Source organism: Erigeron canadensis, chromosome 5 (genome assembly GCF_010389155.1).
Source record: "Erigeron canadensis isolate Cc75 chromosome 5, C_canadensis_v1, whole genome shotgun sequence".
Classification (NCBI taxonomy): Eukaryota; Viridiplantae; Streptophyta; class Magnoliopsida; order Asterales; family Asteraceae; genus Erigeron; species Erigeron canadensis.
The window spans coordinates 31,006,749-31,025,695 of record NC_057765.1 but is presented as its reverse complement, the minus strand read 5'-3'; the positions used below and the strand labels follow the sequence as shown (position 1 = coordinate 31,025,695).

The following is an 18,947-nucleotide window of genomic DNA, read 5'->3' as shown; positions in this document are numbered from 1 at the left end:
CTCTGCATCAATTCTTGACACTTCATATCCAAAGAATACCTACAAATACTTAACCAACTATAAGTAATAGTTTGTATTAATTTAACATCCCCCTCAAACTATTACTTAAACATGTCTATTAACCCAAGTTTAGAACATAAAAAACAATGTTGCTTTGAACCTAGACCTTTTGTCAAAATATCAGCTATATTAAGTTCAGTCTTAATTTTATTAGTTTTGATTACCCCTGCACATATTTTTTCTCTAACAAAGAAAAGATCAATCTCAAAATGTTTTGTTCTTTCATGAAAAACAGGGTTAGCAGCTATTTGCAAAGCTGCTTTACTATCACAGAACAAGTTTACAGGAATTTCAGAATGCACACCTTCATAAGGTTCAAAAGCCAAATACTTTCACAAGTCACACTTGCCAAGGCTCTATATTCTGCTTCTGCAGAGGACTTGGCAATTGTGTTTTGTTTCTTACTTTTTCAAGAAATCAAATTATTACCCATATATATAGCAAAACCTGTAACAGACTTTCTGGTAGTCAAACATCTAGCCCAGTCAGAATCCACAAAACCAGATAAAGTAAATTTATCAGACTTTTGAATATGTAAACCCTTACCAGGAGCTTGTTTAAGATACCTTAAAACTCTTAATCCAGCATTCAAATGATCTTGAGTGGGAGAATGCATGAATTGAGACAAACATTGCACAGCATAACTTATATCTTGTCTTGTTAAAGTTAGATAAATCAACTTTCCTATTAACTTTTGATAAACAGTTATATTATCAAGTTTCTTAGAACCATCAGATTTTAAAGTCAAATTCATCTCAAAAGAAATATGAACAGGCTTACAACCAAGAAGCCCAAAGTCATTCAATACTTCAAGACAATATTTCCTTTGAGACAAACACAAACCAGAATTATTTTCAAGGACTTCAATACCAAGAAAATACTTTAATCTTCCTAAATCTTTAATTTTAAACTTAGAATTCATGAACAATTTTACTTTTTCTATTTCATCTTGACTATTACCAGTTAAGACTATATCATCAACATAAACAAGCATAGCAACAAATACATTATCATTCTTTTTTGTAAACAAAGAGTAATCAGATTTACTTTGTTCAAAACCAAATTCAATTAAAGCAGAACACAACTTATAATTCCATTGTCTAGGTGCTTGCTTCAACCCATAAAGAGATTTATTCAATTTACATACCAAATTACTATCTTTATGAAAATACCCAGGAGGAAGTTGCATAAACACCTCCTCATTCAAATCACCATATAAAAATGCATTATTCACATCAAGTTGATAAAGAGGCCAATTAAATGACACTGCCACAGTTAATAAACATCTCACAGTTTTCTTAGAATCAAAAGATGGTCTATAAGAACCATTTTTAGTGTTTGGGTTTTTTGAAAAATTTGACTTAGCTGCAAAAGCATTAGCAGAATGATTTAATTTGTCATTAAGCCCAGCCCTATGTGACTCTTCTCTTGAGATAATTGCATAAGCAGTTTTCACAGAAGGCAAAGGATCTTTGAGTAAAATATTAGATCTAGCACCCATATAAACTTCATCTAATCCCATTAAGAATTGCATTAGTCTCATCATATCAGTATGACTCTTAACAATAGCAGAAGCAGCACAAGAGCAAACAGGTAATGTAATCATAGAATCATATTGTTTCCACAAAGATGTCAAATTGTGATAATACTCAGATAAAGATGCACCACTTTGAGTCAAAGAATTAATTTTATGATGAAGATTAAAAATAACTGAGCCATCTATTTTATCATAAGTGTCTTTAAGTTCTTGCCAATCAAGAGCAGCATTTTTTGAAAAAATTTGACCAAGATAAAGTTCTTGTGAAACACAACCTAGAATCCAGTTAAGCACAACAACATTGCATCTATCCCATTGACTGGCTAAAACAGGATTATCCTCAGATTTTAAGCATGTTCCATCAATAAATCCTGTCTTATTTTTAGTATGCAAAGCAAGTTCCATAGCACATGACCACACTTTGTAATTATCAGTTCCAAGTAATTTAAACCCAATTAGTGGAGTACTAACAGTATCACTGGAATGCAAATATAAAGGATCACCAAAATCAAGTTTACTTATCTTTGTAATTTCAAGATCACTTTCATTATCAGATTCTTCAATATGCACAGATGCAGGTGGAGTATTACCATGAACAGAAGCAGGTGGAGTATTACCATGAACAGAACCAGGTGGAGTATTTACCATTTTTACAGAATTAAGAACAATTAGAGCAGATAGCCAGATAAGAACAATTATAACAGATAATGACTTCAAGAACAATACAGTTTACACAGAAACACAAATAGCAAGAATCACACAAAAGAAACCACAGATACTATCTTCTCAAAAAAATGTTAGAACATAAATCTCAATCACTCAAAAAAGCCAGTGACAGGATTCCTAACCACTCGTATGATGGCAAGTCAAGTATTAGCTTAATTGATTTTATGTGAAAAGAGAGAAAAAAAACTTTGTATATATATATATTAAAAAATTTAAATTGAGAAGAAAGTAAAAGTAGAATCAACCACGTAAAAAAAAATTAAAATAGGGAACAAGAATACAATACAGTGCTATTTATGCCGATGGTAGAAGAACCCTAATTCTCCTCTTGATTCACTTAGTCAAGAGAAGTAATCAAGATCTGAAATGAAATTCAGAAACCCTAATTTTTCCTTGATTCACTTAGTCAAAGGAAAAATTGAGTCAAACACCAATTAACAGCAACGGAAGAAAATAAACCAAGGTTTCCAGATGAAACCCTAACTTAATCAAAGAAACCCCAAAAAATTAGAAACTAGGGTTTCAGATGAAATACGCCCTAGATCTAATCAGATCTGAAATTAAATCGAATCACTAATCAATATCCACCGAACCTGGCTCTGATACCATGTAAAAATTATATGAATCACCAGAAATCAAAACTATGAGAGATTATTATGAAAAGAATTAAATGTTTATAGAGTTATTATTACAGAAATATAATCACCCAGATGATGATTATTAGAGAATATATCAGAATATATATATCGATATGATATATATATATATATGAATACAGAAAATATTAAGAGAGAAAATGAATATCAATCAATAAGCAGATATAAATCGTTCCTCATCATCTCTAACCCTAAAAATAAGATAGTATATATACTACTCGAAGTTACATCTTTCCACCTCCAACTCCTTGCTTTGATCACTTACAGTCCAAGCTTTGTGTCTTTTAGTATTTGCACAGTTTAAGTCCCTCTGCATCAATTCTTGACACTTCATATCCAAAGAATACCTACAAATACTTAACCAACTATAAGTAATAGTTTGTATTAATTTAACACTGTGGACGGGACGGATCTAGATGAGGGTGCTTTTACCCTCAAGGGTTGATGACCGCGAAGGCAAACCCCGAGCTATCTCTATGATGCCCTAACCATCTAGAGTTCAAGAAATGTATATATTTACCCGAGAAACCCGAAGTTATCCCCTTATAATTAAGAGTTTAAATGTATCCATCTGAGAAACCCGAATTAGGCAAAACCCAAAATACTTGAGACAACTCTCTGCAATCCCGTATGATGATATCATGGTTCTCAAAGCCGATAAAAACCAACTATTTTTCAATACTAGATGATACAAATATATGTATCTTTATCTTAATAGAAACCAAAGAAGGTTACAAAACTTTAAAACCAATCACAATGTGTTAAAAAAGTGTTGTAATGTTTTTTTCCCCGGAAAAAACGGCAAATTATTCAACTAAGTTTTATATTAGAATATTGAAATGTTTTCATGTTCATTTGTTTATCTTCATATATATGCGCATTCACGATCAAATGCAACTAACGCAAACAAGCCGGATAATACAATGTTAATTAAACATTACAAAGTATCCAAAAATTTTAAAAAATTTGTAAATAGTTCGAAAAGAAAATCTAAAAACTATACAAATATAAGTATTTTTACATAATCTAAATGTAAAGAACTTAACAAATTCAATCATTTTGTTACATAATCCATTTTGAAAGTTATGGATAATCTCTATATATCACTAAAAAATTAAAAGTTTGACCTTTTTCCTTTGTATTCATTGGGATCACGTAGACATGTTACACTTGCATCCGCGATGTCTGTCCTCCACAACTTATCAGAGACGATCAGCAATATAAACCAGGAACTACAAAGAAAATGATGTCAAGAAAAAGACTGCATTATATGGGTATGCCTAACTGAAGGTCTCTAAGTTACTAGGTGTCATTTTCAGCTTTTTACGAGCCGTTTTGCAAACATGTGAACAACATTACGTATTGTTTCGTCTCAATTGTTTATCAACATCCAAGTCGTACTTCATATATCCATACATAAATACATTCATAAATATATACGTACGAGTCTACCCTTCAAGTCTGTAAATGATCATTAATAAGGCCGGTGACTCATTGATAAAGTATTTGACTTTAAAAGAATCCATCTGAGTTTGAGTCTCACAATGGTTTAAATGATCATTTATCATCTAAATATTTTAATCGTCATTTTAATCTTACTATATATAGTTTAATCCCAAACTCTTTACTTCTCTTCAAACTCTTTACTTTTGATTACAATCATTTTTTAATACCAAAAAAACTATGAACATTTTAAATCCTATAACTCATTTTACAAACCCACCAATAGTTTTAACCATATAAATTAAACAAGTTGTAGAGCGAAATAAGTCACGACCCTTATCATTTTGTTATCTAACTATGAAGTGGCAGTTTTCGTCACATTGCACGAATACATGTATATAATAAAGATAAAAATAAAGTTATACAGAAAACAAACTCCTTTACAAGCATTAAGACACTTTATGTTTACTACAAAATCCAAATGGAAATTACATCAAATGCTACATACTAAGTCTAGGTTAATTTATAATTCATGCTTTGTAAATCAAGATTAAACCTCATTTTGAAACATCTTATGATACATTTAGAATCAAGTAGTAATTGTTTTTGAAACCAGTGTACATAAAAGGTTTATTCAAGGGGATTTATTCAGTTATATTTTGATCAAACAGTTTTGAATCATATATACCATTCAAATGTTTCGGTAACATGTGAGTATCTGACACAAGTAGTGAAGCAAGACAGTTTATCAATCAACCTCGTTGTGTATGGGACCAAGCATTTCTCCTTGGCCCAAATGTGGACATCCAGATAGATATATGGATTGATAGATTAAGAATTAGTGGCAAATAGAAAGTAAAAAAGGTCAACATATATAAATGACCAAGAACGGTCAATTAATTCTGAAAAAATTAAAAAAGATAAAAAGATAAAATGATTTTTTTTTCTTCATTCGTTGGGCATCATGTTCGGGGTATCGATAATCATGGAAGCCATCATAATTTTTGGTTTTATCCTATTTACATCTATCATATATACGTGATTTTTGTGTATCAGTCTGTACTATGTAATTGTGTTTTATAAATTTTCGTGCATCCATTTTTTCATTTTGATTATAATTCAATAATTAAGATTTTATTAGATTTGTTTTACACATTTAATTAATATGGATGCCAAATATAACAGAAAGTTTAAAGAAATTGGGTAATTGACGTACATGTAACCATTTTAATTCAGAACAAATAAATGATACGTCGTATATCGGTTTCAATACATTTTATTTCAGAACAAGTGAAACGTTATAATTTGAGATTGTTTGATGCGGATCCACGAGCAAAGAACAAAACCTAGGCCAAAAAAACCTAGCGGCGACGATACTTGGCCAACCAAGTTACTAACGTCGGAGTGGATTATCTCGGCCAACCGAGATCAGTAAGTAATAACACTTTGTTAAACAAAAGTTTTCGATGACTTCAATTCACCATTCAACCAAAAGAGTCTTACAATATATATAGGAAAACAAAACAGTAAACATGGAAACAATAGAATAAAGTATCGACCAAAAAAACATAACTAAATTTATTATCTTCAATGGTTGAATGGGCTAATAACTTGTGGGCCGGTTCTAGCCACTTTCATCAGTGGGCTCGAGGCTGTCTCCCACTTGGGCTGCTATGTCTGGATCCGTATCATCCGCCCCCCCTAAAAACCGACTCGCCCCCGAGTCATCGTCAAAAGGCTCGTCATTAACATAAGGAGCGAGATCAGCAACATTAAAAGTAGCCGAGATGCCATAATGACCTGGTAAATCAATTTTATAGGCATTGTCATTAATGTGCTCAAGAACACGGAATGGACCATCAGCACGTGGTTGCAACTTAGCAAAACGTCCCTGTGGAAATCTCTCACGCCTCAAGAAAATCCAGACAAGGTCTCCAACTTGAAAAACCACTCTCTTGCGATGTTTGTTGGCACGAGCTTGATATTGCAAATTATGCTTAGTAATCTGGTCGCGTACCTGTTCATGAATCAACTTGATTTGTTATGCCCGATCACTTCCTTCTGCACTATACTTCTGAACCTCCGGCAATGGTGCAAGATCAAGGGGTGTAAACGGATTACGCCCATAAACCACAAGAAAAGGACTACGCCCGGTTGAACTATGAGTAGACCTGTTATATGCGAATTCAGCATGTGGGAGTGTAAGATCCCATTGCTTTTTGTTATCACCTACGAGACAGTGAAGAAGATTACCCAAGCTACGGTTATTGACCTCAGTTTGTTTGCGGGTGATGTGAAGAGCTAAATTGCAGCGTGGCCCCCAACCTTCTCCAAAGTGTGCGCCAAAAGTGGCCCACAAACTTAACATCTCTGTCGGACGTGATCGACTTTGGTATCCCATGTAACTTAACAATTTCAGAAAAATACAACTTTGCCACCTCTGAAGCATCATACGTTTTTGAACATGGGACAAAGTGAGCCATTTTAGAAAAACGATCCACAACAACCATAATAGAGTCTTTCTTGCGTTGCGTAAGTAGCAAACCAAGGACAAAATCAATACTAACATCTTCCCATGGCCCGGACGGCGTGGGTAATGGTGTATATAACCCTTGATTAGTGTGATGAGTTTCGCAAGACGACAAGTGCGACAACGATTGAGAACTTTCACCACATCATGTACAAGCTTTGGCCAAAAAAACGCTTAGTAACTAGTGAGACGGTTTTTGACCTGCCAAAGTGACCTGCTAAAGCACCCTAATGACATTCAAGAATAATCGATTCCCGGAATGAAGAGAAAGGAACACACAAACGATTCCCTTTAAAGAGCAGACCATCACGTTGAACATAATTACGAAACGGACTAACCTTACAATTTTCCCAAATAGCTTGGAAATCGGGATCATCTTTATATAATACTTTGAGAGGTGCAAAACCGGCAACCTGAATGGTGGACAAGATCATGAGGGATGGACGACGACTAAGGGCGTCGGCGACCGTATTAGCACTGCCGGCTTTGTGACGGATGACAAAATTAAAATCTTGCAAAGTTTCAACCCATTTTGCATGTCGTGGATTAAGCTTAGCCTGCCCATGAATGAATTTTAATGCTTGATGATCAGAATAGAGAATGAACTCATGGGGAAGCAAATAATGTCTCCAATATTCAAGGCTTCGGACGATCGCGTAAAACTCTTTATCATATATGCTATAACGACTTCTTGTTTCGTTGAACTTTTCACTAAAAAATGCGATCGGCCTGTTCAATTGGCTTAAGACACCACCAATCCCCAAACCAGAAGCATCATACTCCACTTGAAACACATGATCAAAATTTGGCAAGGCGAGTACAGGAGCCTCTGTAACAAACTTCTTTAGAAGTTCAAAAGCAGACTGACAACTAGTAGACCAAGAAAACTTACTATTCTTCAAACATTCTGTAATTGGTGCCATGATGGTGCTAAAACTTTTAATAAAATGTCTGTAGAAAGAGACAAGTCCATGAAAACTCCGCACTTCATGGAACGACGTCGGAGGCGGCCATGTTGTAATTGCTTCAACCTTCTTTTGATCCATGCGTAGGCCATTTCCCGACACCAAGTAACCCAAAAAAAAATGACTTCCTCTGACAAGAATTGACATTTTTTTTGTTGGCGAATAATTTTTGAGCTCGCAAAATCAACAAAACCTCGCGAAGATGACTCAAATGTTGTTCCAAGGTGTTGCTAAAGATCAAAATATCATCAAAATAAATAACACACTTGCCGATTAGAGGTTTGAAAACATGATTCATTAAACGCATGAAAGTACTTGGGGCATTTGATAGGCCAAAAGGCATAACCATCCACTCATAAAGTCCGTCACGTGTTTTGAATGCAGTTTTCCACTCATCCCCAACCCGCATACGAATCTGATGATAACCACTCCACAAATCGATCTTAGAAAATAATGTAGCCCCGTCTAGGTGATCAAGAAGATCGTCAAAACGTGGTATCGGAAATCGGTATTTGATGGTGATTTTGTTTACTGCACGACTATCAATACACATTCGAAAAGTACCATTTGGTTTTGGAACGAGTAAAGCGGGAACCGCACAAGGACTCATGCTCTCTCGAATGAGGCCTTTGTCCAGAAGTTTAGTCACTTGGCGATGTAGCTCTGCGTATTCTTTTGGGTTCATGCGGTAGGCTGGTTTGTTTGGAATACTCGCACCAGGAACAAAATCGATGCAATGTTGAATGTCACGCATCAAAGGTAGTCCTGCTGGAATATCATCTGGAAAAACATCCGCGAATTCATGAAGAAGTGGTAGCACCGACGCGGGAAATTCCAAAGGTTCTGGATTTGCTTCCATCACCACTAAAGCGAGCACATGTGTGGTGGTTGGCTGTTTCGTGAGACCTACAAAATCAGACTTTGTCGATGACTGTGGTGGTTCATCGCGTGGATTAAGCGGAGCCAAAGTAATGTTGAGGCCGTCCTTTTTGAAAGAGTATGTGTTACGAAAACCATCGTGCTTGACATGCCGATCATATAGCCATGGACGACCTAAAAGAATGTGCATGCGTCCATGGGAATCACCTCACACCAAATTTCATCTGTGTATTTATTGCCAATGGAAAAGTGAACTAAACATTTATGAGTTACCTGTAACAAGTTTCCTTTCTTCAGCCATGTAAGTTTGTATGGGTCAGGATGTACTTGGGTGGGTAGGTTGAGTTTTTCAACCATGGTGGTGGCCACCATATTTTCACAACTTCCGCCATCAATAACGACCATACACACTTTGCCCTTTGATGTACACTGTGTTCTGACTATGTTATTGCGAAGCCATGTTGTATCATCATCAGATGGTGATGGAATGGTGTTAAGAAAACGACGTGACACGAAAATTTCACCTCGATCAGGATAAATGATTTCAGAGGGTTCCTCCTCCGTCTCTGTATCATAAGTTGGTGCAGGCTCATCGATAAAAGAAAGTATTTGTTTGTTTGGGCAATCTCGTTTAAGGTGGCCCAAACCTTGACACTTAAAACATCTCAGAGCGTGTGATGTCCCTGCCTGGACAGATGGAGTTACTGTTGGGTTCGGTTTGGGTGTGTCAACCCGAGGAGCTGTTGTGGGTTGTCGGGAGGTTGTTGGAAATTTAGTTAATTGTTTATTCTTGTAGTTTAGTTGTTCTTCAACCCGCAAGGCAAGACGACTGACATCAAAAAAAGAATAATACTGTTGTAATATCACCACATCCGCAATATCCCGTCGTAGGATGCTCAAAAAACGAGCAATAATCTGTTCGTCATCTTGGTCTGTTCCACAACGCATTCGCATGCGCTCAAACTCACTAATCAATTCTTCAACAGTAAGGGAACCTTGCTTAAGGTTTTGATAGTCCAAATATGCATCTTGTTTATATGTAATAGGAAGAAATTTAGCTTTCAGAATTCGTTTCATCTTGTCTCAAGTTTCAACTTTATGTTTCCCTTCTCGAAAACGTTTATTTTGAACATGATCCCACCACAATGAGGCAGATTTTTTTAATTTAATAGCGACGAGTTTTACCTTCAGGTTGTCTGGGATAGCACGAAGATCAAATATACGTTCAATAGTTTGAAGCCAATCTAAAAAATCGTCGGGTTGTAATCGTCCTTCAAACTCAAGGATTTCAGTTCGCAGACCCAAAGATCTGAGATGATCAACATGTTGATGTTGTTGCCCCCGCGGTGATCTGGGTTGCTGCTGGGGTAGGGTACGTTGCTGTCAGGGCCCCCGGGCAAAAAAATTGTCAAAATCGTAGTTGCTATCTTCAGATTCATTCACAATGGATGGTGTTTCTGAACTTCCACCCTCCTCTTCAAACCTAGCAAAAGGGTTAGTTTCCAATTCGTGAATCCGTTGACGGAGGTGTTCTATCTCAGCATCGCGAGGATCACGTTCTTCACCGTTGCCTCCGGCGGCGAATCGACGGTTATGTGGACGACGATCCCTTCCTGACATCCTGAGAATCCTGGGCTCTGGTACCACTTTTTCGTGCATTTAATTAATATGGATGTCAAATATAACAGAAAGTTTAAAGAAATTGGGTAATTGACGTACATGTAACCATTTTAATTCAGAACAAGTAAATGATACGTCGTATATCGGTTTCAATACATTTTAATTCAGAACAAGTGACACGTTATAATTTGAGATTGTTTGATGCGGATCCACGAGCAAAGAACAAAACCTAGGCCAAAAAAACCTAGCGGCGACGATACTTGGCCAACCAAGTTACCAACGTCGGAGTGGATTATCTCGGCCAACCGAGATCAGTAAGTAATAACACTTTGTTAAACAAAAGTTTTCGATGACTTCAATTCACCATTCAACCAAAAGAGTCTTACAATATATATAGGAAAACAAAACAGTAAACATGGAAACAATAGAATAAAGTATCGACCAAGAAAACATAACTAAATTTATTATCTTCAATGGTTGAATGGGCTAATAACTTGTGGGCCGGTTCTAGCCACTTTCATCAGTGGGCTCGAGGCTGTCTCCCACTTGGGCTGCTATATCTGGATCTGTATCATTGTTTTTAGCTAATGTTTTGCGATGAGGTACCTTCATTCTAATATTGTTTTTATTATTTTATTTTGTTTGTTTGAATATCCAAAATTTACAGTACCTTCATTCTAATGATGTTTCTTATTGCTTTATTTTGTTTGTTTGAGTATCCAAAATTTACCAAAATCCTATCCAAGGTTTCATATTTAAGATTAGTTTTAAAAGGGTGTGTGGTTCATGAAATTCTCTATAATTTATTGGGCATAGAATATGAATTCTATCTTTTATCATGTTTGGTTAGGTAAAAAAAAGAAGATATAGTTTTTTCCCATCTAACTTTGGGTAATTTTGGTAATATCTAATAACCCTTTCCTTAAGGGTTGTTTATTAAAGGCAATCTAGTAATTTCTCATCTAACTATTTTCTAACCCTTTCTTAAAATAGGGAGGTGAATAATCATTATAAATGAGTAGTAGATAAAACAGATTTCCTCTAAATTTTCAACATTGAACTTAAATTTTTAATATTTATTTTACGTAGTTCCCCAAAATGTCCCTCCTATATATAAAATATTTACCTAAAATAACTATAATACCATTTCTCTCTGCTCAAATCTCAACCAATAATTTTTTTTTCCTATCCTCCATAAATCATTTATTCCTCCAATTTATTCAAAATCTTTTATCTCAAAAACCGTACATCGATAAATTATAAAAATTATATGGGTGTTCTTAAAATTTCATGCTTTTTCATTAGAGATGTCATTCGATATAGTTTCGACGAATTTTTAAATCCGAAGACGGAACCCGTACGGCTAAGACTTTTGACTATCATACTCTATGACATATCAACTCGTATGACCTAATCACACTTTATGACATATCACACTCTATAACCTAGATATCACCCCACCATGTTACCGCCGCAACGCACAAGTACTTATTCGCGTGTATGTTAATAAGCTTTTGGTGTATTGGTTTAAAAGAAAGATAAGAGTCTTTGCCTCTTTAAAGGTTCTGGATTCTAATAAGAATTATAACTTGAATAAAACTAACATTTGTTAGTAAAAAAAATAATAATCTGTATGTTATTTATTATAGTTTTTTTTTTTTTTTTTGGAAAATGTTAAAGGAAGCCCTTAGGGTATCACTTAAGGCGCATAAAAAAATTGTACATTTTCATATTAAATACCGGCTCCCTGAATTTTATAGTAAGTTTACAACTAATTAATGCATCTTAACGAAAGCCCTTAGGGCTTTGTTTAGCAAAACTTTTTTTTTTCAAAATTAATAAATGATACTTATTAATTATCAAAATTTATTGATACGTGTCTTATTCAAATAGATCATCAAATCTTAGAGATGTCATCTATGATGCACCGAAACTTCAAACAGGTAGTCGTACCCATTTCCGAAACTCCATGAAAACGTTTCCACGTACGAAACACATATGAAACGTTCCCTTGAATTTTCTACATATACCGAAACGTTTCTTTGAAGTTCCCATACGGTTTCTAATTAATATCAAGGTTTTAATGAACTTTTTCTATTCCCCAAACCCAGACAAGTTATATTATATACAATTTGATCAACATTAAATTTTTTCTAATCCAAAACCAATTATTAAACACTAAACATTCAATGAATGATCACTGATCAAGCATGTATTATACAATTATACATAATCGTTCAAGTCTTAAGTATTTCTCTATAAAAAATTGATATAATTTATATTTGTATGTATTTTATTGCCGTACCCGTATCCTTGATTTTTCAGTTTTACCGTTCCCTGTTCCCGTATCGTTCCCGTACCCCTTTACTGTACCTGTTTCGGTGCTACATAGGATGTCATCACCAATTTTAAATCTCAAGTATTCACACTCATCATATCAAAGTTCATACAATACGTTATCAAAGTTTACATAATACATTATAAGTAATGTTATTAGTTTAAGTACCCAAAACATAAAAACCTAATAAAACGTACAACATAATTCATCTGCCATAAAAATGTTACAATGAACAAAAATGATCGAACAAACACATCAGAGATTGATTTTAGGGTGGAACTAACAAATATAATAGGGCTGCGAATCCGTTTGATTCATGCAGTATAAAATTTATTTGTTTGTTTGACAGGTATTTTCGAATAAAAACAAACCCCCTCGCTGTCGAATAGTGAGGTCCAAACTCAACAGTGAATTGTGGGTTGTCTAAACCAAATCTCGTTACCACAAGTTGAGCAACAATGTCAAAGGAAAAACCCTCTAGGCTCCAACAAAACTAGAAATGAATAGAGTATGAATTTGCACTTTACAAGATTTAAACCTTTGTCTTATGGGTAAAACCTGAGTGCCTCGTCACTTTGACTCATGAATCGTTTGACCATAAAATTCATTGAAACTATAAATTCCATCATTTGTTTTTTGTAGTTTCTAACAGTCAAATATATGCTGTTATTCATTATGGATCGGATGGATGTATTTAATCGGATGGTTGTGTTTACTTGGTAGTAGCTAGTATTTTTAATATATTTTTAGTATCATTTTTAAAAAAATGTCAAATATATATTACGCATATTTGATAAATAAAATTAATTTGTTGGTATCTACATGTAGCTAAGTACGTCCAAATGCCTTTTAGATGCACAAAAACATACGTTGGACAAAGTACATCCGGCAAGTGATCATGAGATGTTTGTTACATGGCTAATCAGTCGTCTATACAAACTTCACTATGCTGTGACAGGTACGAATCGAATTGTCAATTACAAGGATGACACGTATCGAAGGGTGAGACGTATCGAAGGATATATGCCTGTGAAGGACAGACATTGTTTATGATCTACAACCATCTGTTCGAAGTTATATTCGATATGGCTATGTCAAGTGCCAAGCCTTGTTTTCCATGTGATTTGACTTTTGGTATGTTTTATCAGACCACATTTTTTATGGTATCAAAGTGCAAGTGGTCCATCACTGCACTCATATACAAACATTTAAACTAGACATAATGATTTTGACATATGTAATCAAATTTATATTGCATTGTATTTTTAATGACTCAAACTGAAAAAAGGATCAAAGGTTGGTTTTGGTTAAGTTATTTGTTATTAAAATTATTGTTGATAAATCAACTTAATTTATAGGTTTAAAAATCATTTTAAACATATGTACAAATTAAGATATAAGATTAGGAAAGAGATTTAGTAGAAATCATGTGTCAATTTCTTAAAATTTAAGTTAATTTTTAGATATATAAATTAAGTTAAATTACTATAATAGATGCAACAACATCTAGTTTGGTGCTACAAAAAAAGTAACAACACTGATATCATTCCGATTAGATTATATTTCGTGATTCATCCAGTGATTTCGTTTTTTCTTTACCGTGAACATATACGAGTAATATGTTAGTTAATTATAGTTATAGCTATAACATAATTTGGGTTCATATAGGCATATGAATAAGAAATTATGTTACAGTACTTATTATACTAATTATATAACCCCACACAACCATTTTCTTATCTCTAACATACATTTTTAAGTTGGTCGGTTTTGGTTCTACTTTTGTTAAACTGATTATGCGTCTTTTTTTTTTTTTTCTAACAGTTAGTTGGTATTCGACATTAGGGAATACCTCACTGTATAATGGTTTTGCACGTACTCTATACTACGAAATGTAGAGCCCAAGTCGTTACAAATTGCAAATCATTTGATGATGCGTCTTAAATACATAATTGCAAATCATTTATGCCATTATTGTTTTGGTGACATTTTTATTCCATTATTCTATAGACTATAGTATATTAGTTTGCATTTTAAGTATGACAGGATTGAACTCATTGAAGTCCATAAACAAAGAATCAAGAACATGGGAGGTTTGCTGGCATCACCCAATCCCTTTATTCCATCCAACCAATCCACATTGCCACCTCAATTAATGATTTCTATGAAAACATATACGAGTAATAATAATAATAATAGAATACTATATAACATAATATAAATAATTAAGGTATATCCTGAATGTTCTCTTTCTAAAAATACAGATACAATTTTTGTATACCTAGTGTTATCAATCATCCTTCAGTTAATAGTCTAGTGGAAAAGAAAAGTTTTTCTAATTATGAAAACCTAAATACCAGTGTTGTCAAAGGCGAGCGCTTCTTGCGCTTAGGCGTAAAAGGCGGGCGAGGTGCACCTCCAGCGCCTGAAACTCTAGGCCCAAGTCGACCATAAAAAAGGCAATCAACAACGGTCAACTCTGGTAGTCAATGGCGATCAAATTGGTTAAATGGGTCAACATTCGACTAAATCATTCAATATCCGGCCAAATCGTGGCTAGATCTAATGTTTTCCGGCCAAAATGAGTGACCATAGTTGTTTAAGAAGATAAAAGAAGAGATAGAAAATATAAAATGGGGGAAGAAGACACAGAGTAGTGACCATAGTCTAATAATTTGAAGTTTTTGGTTGAAAAGTTTGTATTTTTTGAATGATATTTGGTTTTATAAATGACATTTGATTTTTTCTTTTACTATTAGTTTTCACTATATATAAATATTTTATAATCATTTACTTAGTGCGCTTTTTTTTCTCCGGACGTGCGCTTTTTTTGCGCCTCTCGCCTTCGCCCTATTTGAACTCTTTGCGTTTTGACAACTATGCTAAATACAAAAAGAAATGAATTCAAATCCTGAAGGGCAAAATTTATCTTTATTAATTGTCGTACTTTTTGACGAGTTAATTGGCGTTATTTCCTCCTACTCTATATATATTGAGAGTGAGGTCGGGTTCTAAACTCCATAGTCCATACTCACCGTTGTGATATTCCATCCACACTTCAAATTATTTTTTTGATAAATTAAATCATTTTCATGTTTGTTGGTTTGTGATAATCAATAAACACAAATGAGCGTAAACAAACAAGGATAAACGTAATCAAACACAAACAAATCACAACTTAACTAACATATAGCTAGAAACTTTAAGATGTAGCTTAAACATTACAAACAATCCAAAAAAAAAATTTAAGAATTATAAATAGTTTAAAAAGAATGTCAAAATGTTATATTAATACAAATGAATGAAAATAAAAGAATAAATGTTTATGAATAACTATCATATGTTTACGAACAAATTATCGTAAGAATACATGAACTTACAAGAACCTTATTTGTATATATGTGTATCGGTTTTTACATTAAATGCTAACTGTTAACTATTAATTCGTTGTTAAAAAAAACTGTATAAATTAAATAGTTAAATAATTAATACATTTGCGTAGACGAAACAAATTTACTAAACTATTAAAGATTTTAGTATTTGCATATGCACAAATTGCTTTAACACAATCTTCTAGATTAAATAAATCTTAGACCAATAATCAAGAGAACCATATATAATTGTTTCACTAAAACAATGAGTAGTAGACAGTAGACACCACATATATTAAGGATATTCATATTTATAATTCAACCAACAATTCCAACCCACATGGTCCACTTGCTTCCTCCAATCACAATCATCGCCGTTGACAGCTTTCAAAATCTCATACCCATATGTTTTCGCATATAAATTCGGTGCCATTTGTAATACATTTGTTGACAAAAGCGCCTCTTTCCCTAAATACAACCCAAAAAGTGTAAAAAAACAAAACAACCCCAATATATCCAACTCATATATGGAGCAACACACTACTTTGTTCTACACTAACACAACAGAACCTATGTCGAATGAGTCGCAAAGGAGAAACCAAAGTCGTGATTATCTCACGCGGAAATCGTCTATGCCGGCTTTCGCAGTTGGTAACGTTCATGTAGAAGACGATATCGAAGATGAAGAGAGTGAGTTCAAGATGGGAAGGCTGATTAGGCAAGCCTCCCTTAACTCTTCTCAAATGGCCGCAGCTCCTCAACAAATCACTAAGGTAAACATCAAATATATATATATATATATATATAATTTGATAAATCACGAAAGTATGAACATATTTATGCGATAACAATATTTGAAATATCACACAACAACAATATTTAATTATTGTGTAACACTCAAAATATTTTTTGACAGGATTGAGTATTGTTATCATTGTTACATAAAAAAATATTTATTTGGCTAACTTAATTATATTTTGCATTTTTCCAAATGATTAATTAAAGTGATTTTTTTTTGTTTATGCAGAAGGCGGTTATGACAGGAAGTTCGAGTTTACCGCGATACCCATCTCAAAACCTCGAAGTAAATAATCAAGAAAAGATTAGTAACATGAGGAAATATGAAAGTATGAAAGAGAGATCAAGAAGCAAAAACAACATAAAAATGAGTAGCAGTAAAAACATGAGTGGTGGTCCACCAACAATTCCAGGGGGATGGGCTGATAAAGGTTTATCAGAAGACATCAAGGCACAAATCAAGTTTTGGGCAAGAGCAGTTGCTTTTAATGTGCATCAAGAATGTTAATAATATGTTCAGGATACCAGGCGCCTTAATTAATCGAGTACATTAATTAATTATATTATATATACTACACCAAAACATGTTGATATACAAATCATAAGTTTGATCCGGTTAAATTCATAAATATGACACTAACCGTAAATATTTTTTGTTATGATTTTTTGGGTTTTAATATTTTAACATGATGATGAATAATATTATATTATGTTTTAAAAGGTTTCTCGAAGTATTTGTAGTTAAATTTGGTCGGTTTATTGTTACTTGCTATTCTCGACAGCCAGTGCTGATACATAACTTGGCTGGAGTTGTTCTTCTATTCATTGAATGTTCCATTTCTTTTTTCTTTTTTTAGAACAAAAATTTATTCACCACATGTTTTCAAACTATACGAACAACATCCATTCATCCATGACATAATTTTAAGGGAAGTGATGTTTGTACCTTGTTTTGATTAATGTATCACAGTATAAAATTTACATCTGGCTATACAAACCAGTATTGCATATGTATAGTACATTAATTAAAATAAATGGTACCATTATCATTTCCCTAATTTTAACCCTACCGACTATCTATATTAACTTAATGAAAAAGAAAGACCCATCTAGAAATTTATATGTTTTGAGACGAGAAAATTGTTTTAATGATTAAAATTATACTATTGGTTTTTTATCATTTAAATATCTACATTAACTTTTTATATCAATTAATTTTATATCATTTATCTACATTATTCGACGTTGCTTACACCATCAATAGTCACCCTACACTACTAAAGAGATTTGAAGGGGAAGAATTTAAGAGGGAAAAAGATTGTTATTTTTTTTTAATCAAAAATGAATCAAATACAAAGTATTTAACCGTCTCCTAACAACCTTTTAACATTTTACATAAAGCCCCCTCAACTATCAATTTCTACATAAATGAACCCAAACTTAATTAATTACATTTTTCCACAATATGAAGTACAAGTAAATAGCATCTTTTTCATCTTGGTGTTTTGTCTGCTAATCATGCAGGTGTTCATCATTGGACCTGTTGCTTCTTCTTTGGGTTTACCATGTATCTCCTTAACTACATTATCTCCGCCACAACCACCGCCATATTGCGCAGTCACTGTTATTCTACCCCACAAATTATCACGATTAATCTACCCCACATTTAATAAGTTGTCTTTGGTTTTCATATGAAGTTATCTTTCAGGAAGATAAAAACATGTTATGCATGACCAGATGTGCGCCGAAACATGGATTTTTGTCACCTTTTGGCTTTGTGCACCGCTTGTGGGTTTGATGGGATATAGTATGTGATTGTGAAGTCCATTATCTCATTTTTATCATAATTCGATCTACCGTGTTCCAAAGTTATATGGCATTTCCTTACTGTATTTTAGTTTATTATAAAATCATACGGGTAGTATATATTAGTATATGACTAAAAATAATAATAGAAATAATGAATAGATTTAATTTACTATGTTATTCTTAATTTAAGCTAAATAATATTGAAAGGTAAAACA

The 18,947-nt window shown here is 33.6% G+C and overlaps 1 protein-coding gene across 1 annotated transcript; it reads left to right on the top strand.

Annotated features, from left to right (window-relative positions):
* The first annotated feature begins 16,573 nt into the window (after window positions 1–16,573).
* LOC122600968 lies at window positions 16,574–17,582 on the top strand. Its single transcript, XM_043773746.1, has 2 exons — window positions 16,574–16,898; window positions 17,153–17,582. Exons 1-2 carry the CDS (start codon window positions 16,653–16,655, stop codon window positions 17,429–17,431), a joined length of 525 nt encoding a protein of 174 aa, XP_043629681.1. The 5' UTR covers window positions 16,574–16,652; the 3' UTR covers window positions 17,432–17,582.
* Window positions 17,583–18,947: the final 1,365 nt, after the last annotated feature.

Bases quoted from the DNA above. Each gene is read 5' to 3' on its own strand.
- LOC122600968 (XM_043773746.1), top strand. From the start codon at position 16,653: ATGGAGCAACACACTACTTTGTTCTACACTAACACAACAGAACCTATG. The intron at 16,899-17,152 runs GTAAACATCAAA...TTGTTTATGCAG, and splicing joins CTCCTCAACAAATCACTAAG to AAGGCGGTTATGACAGGAAG.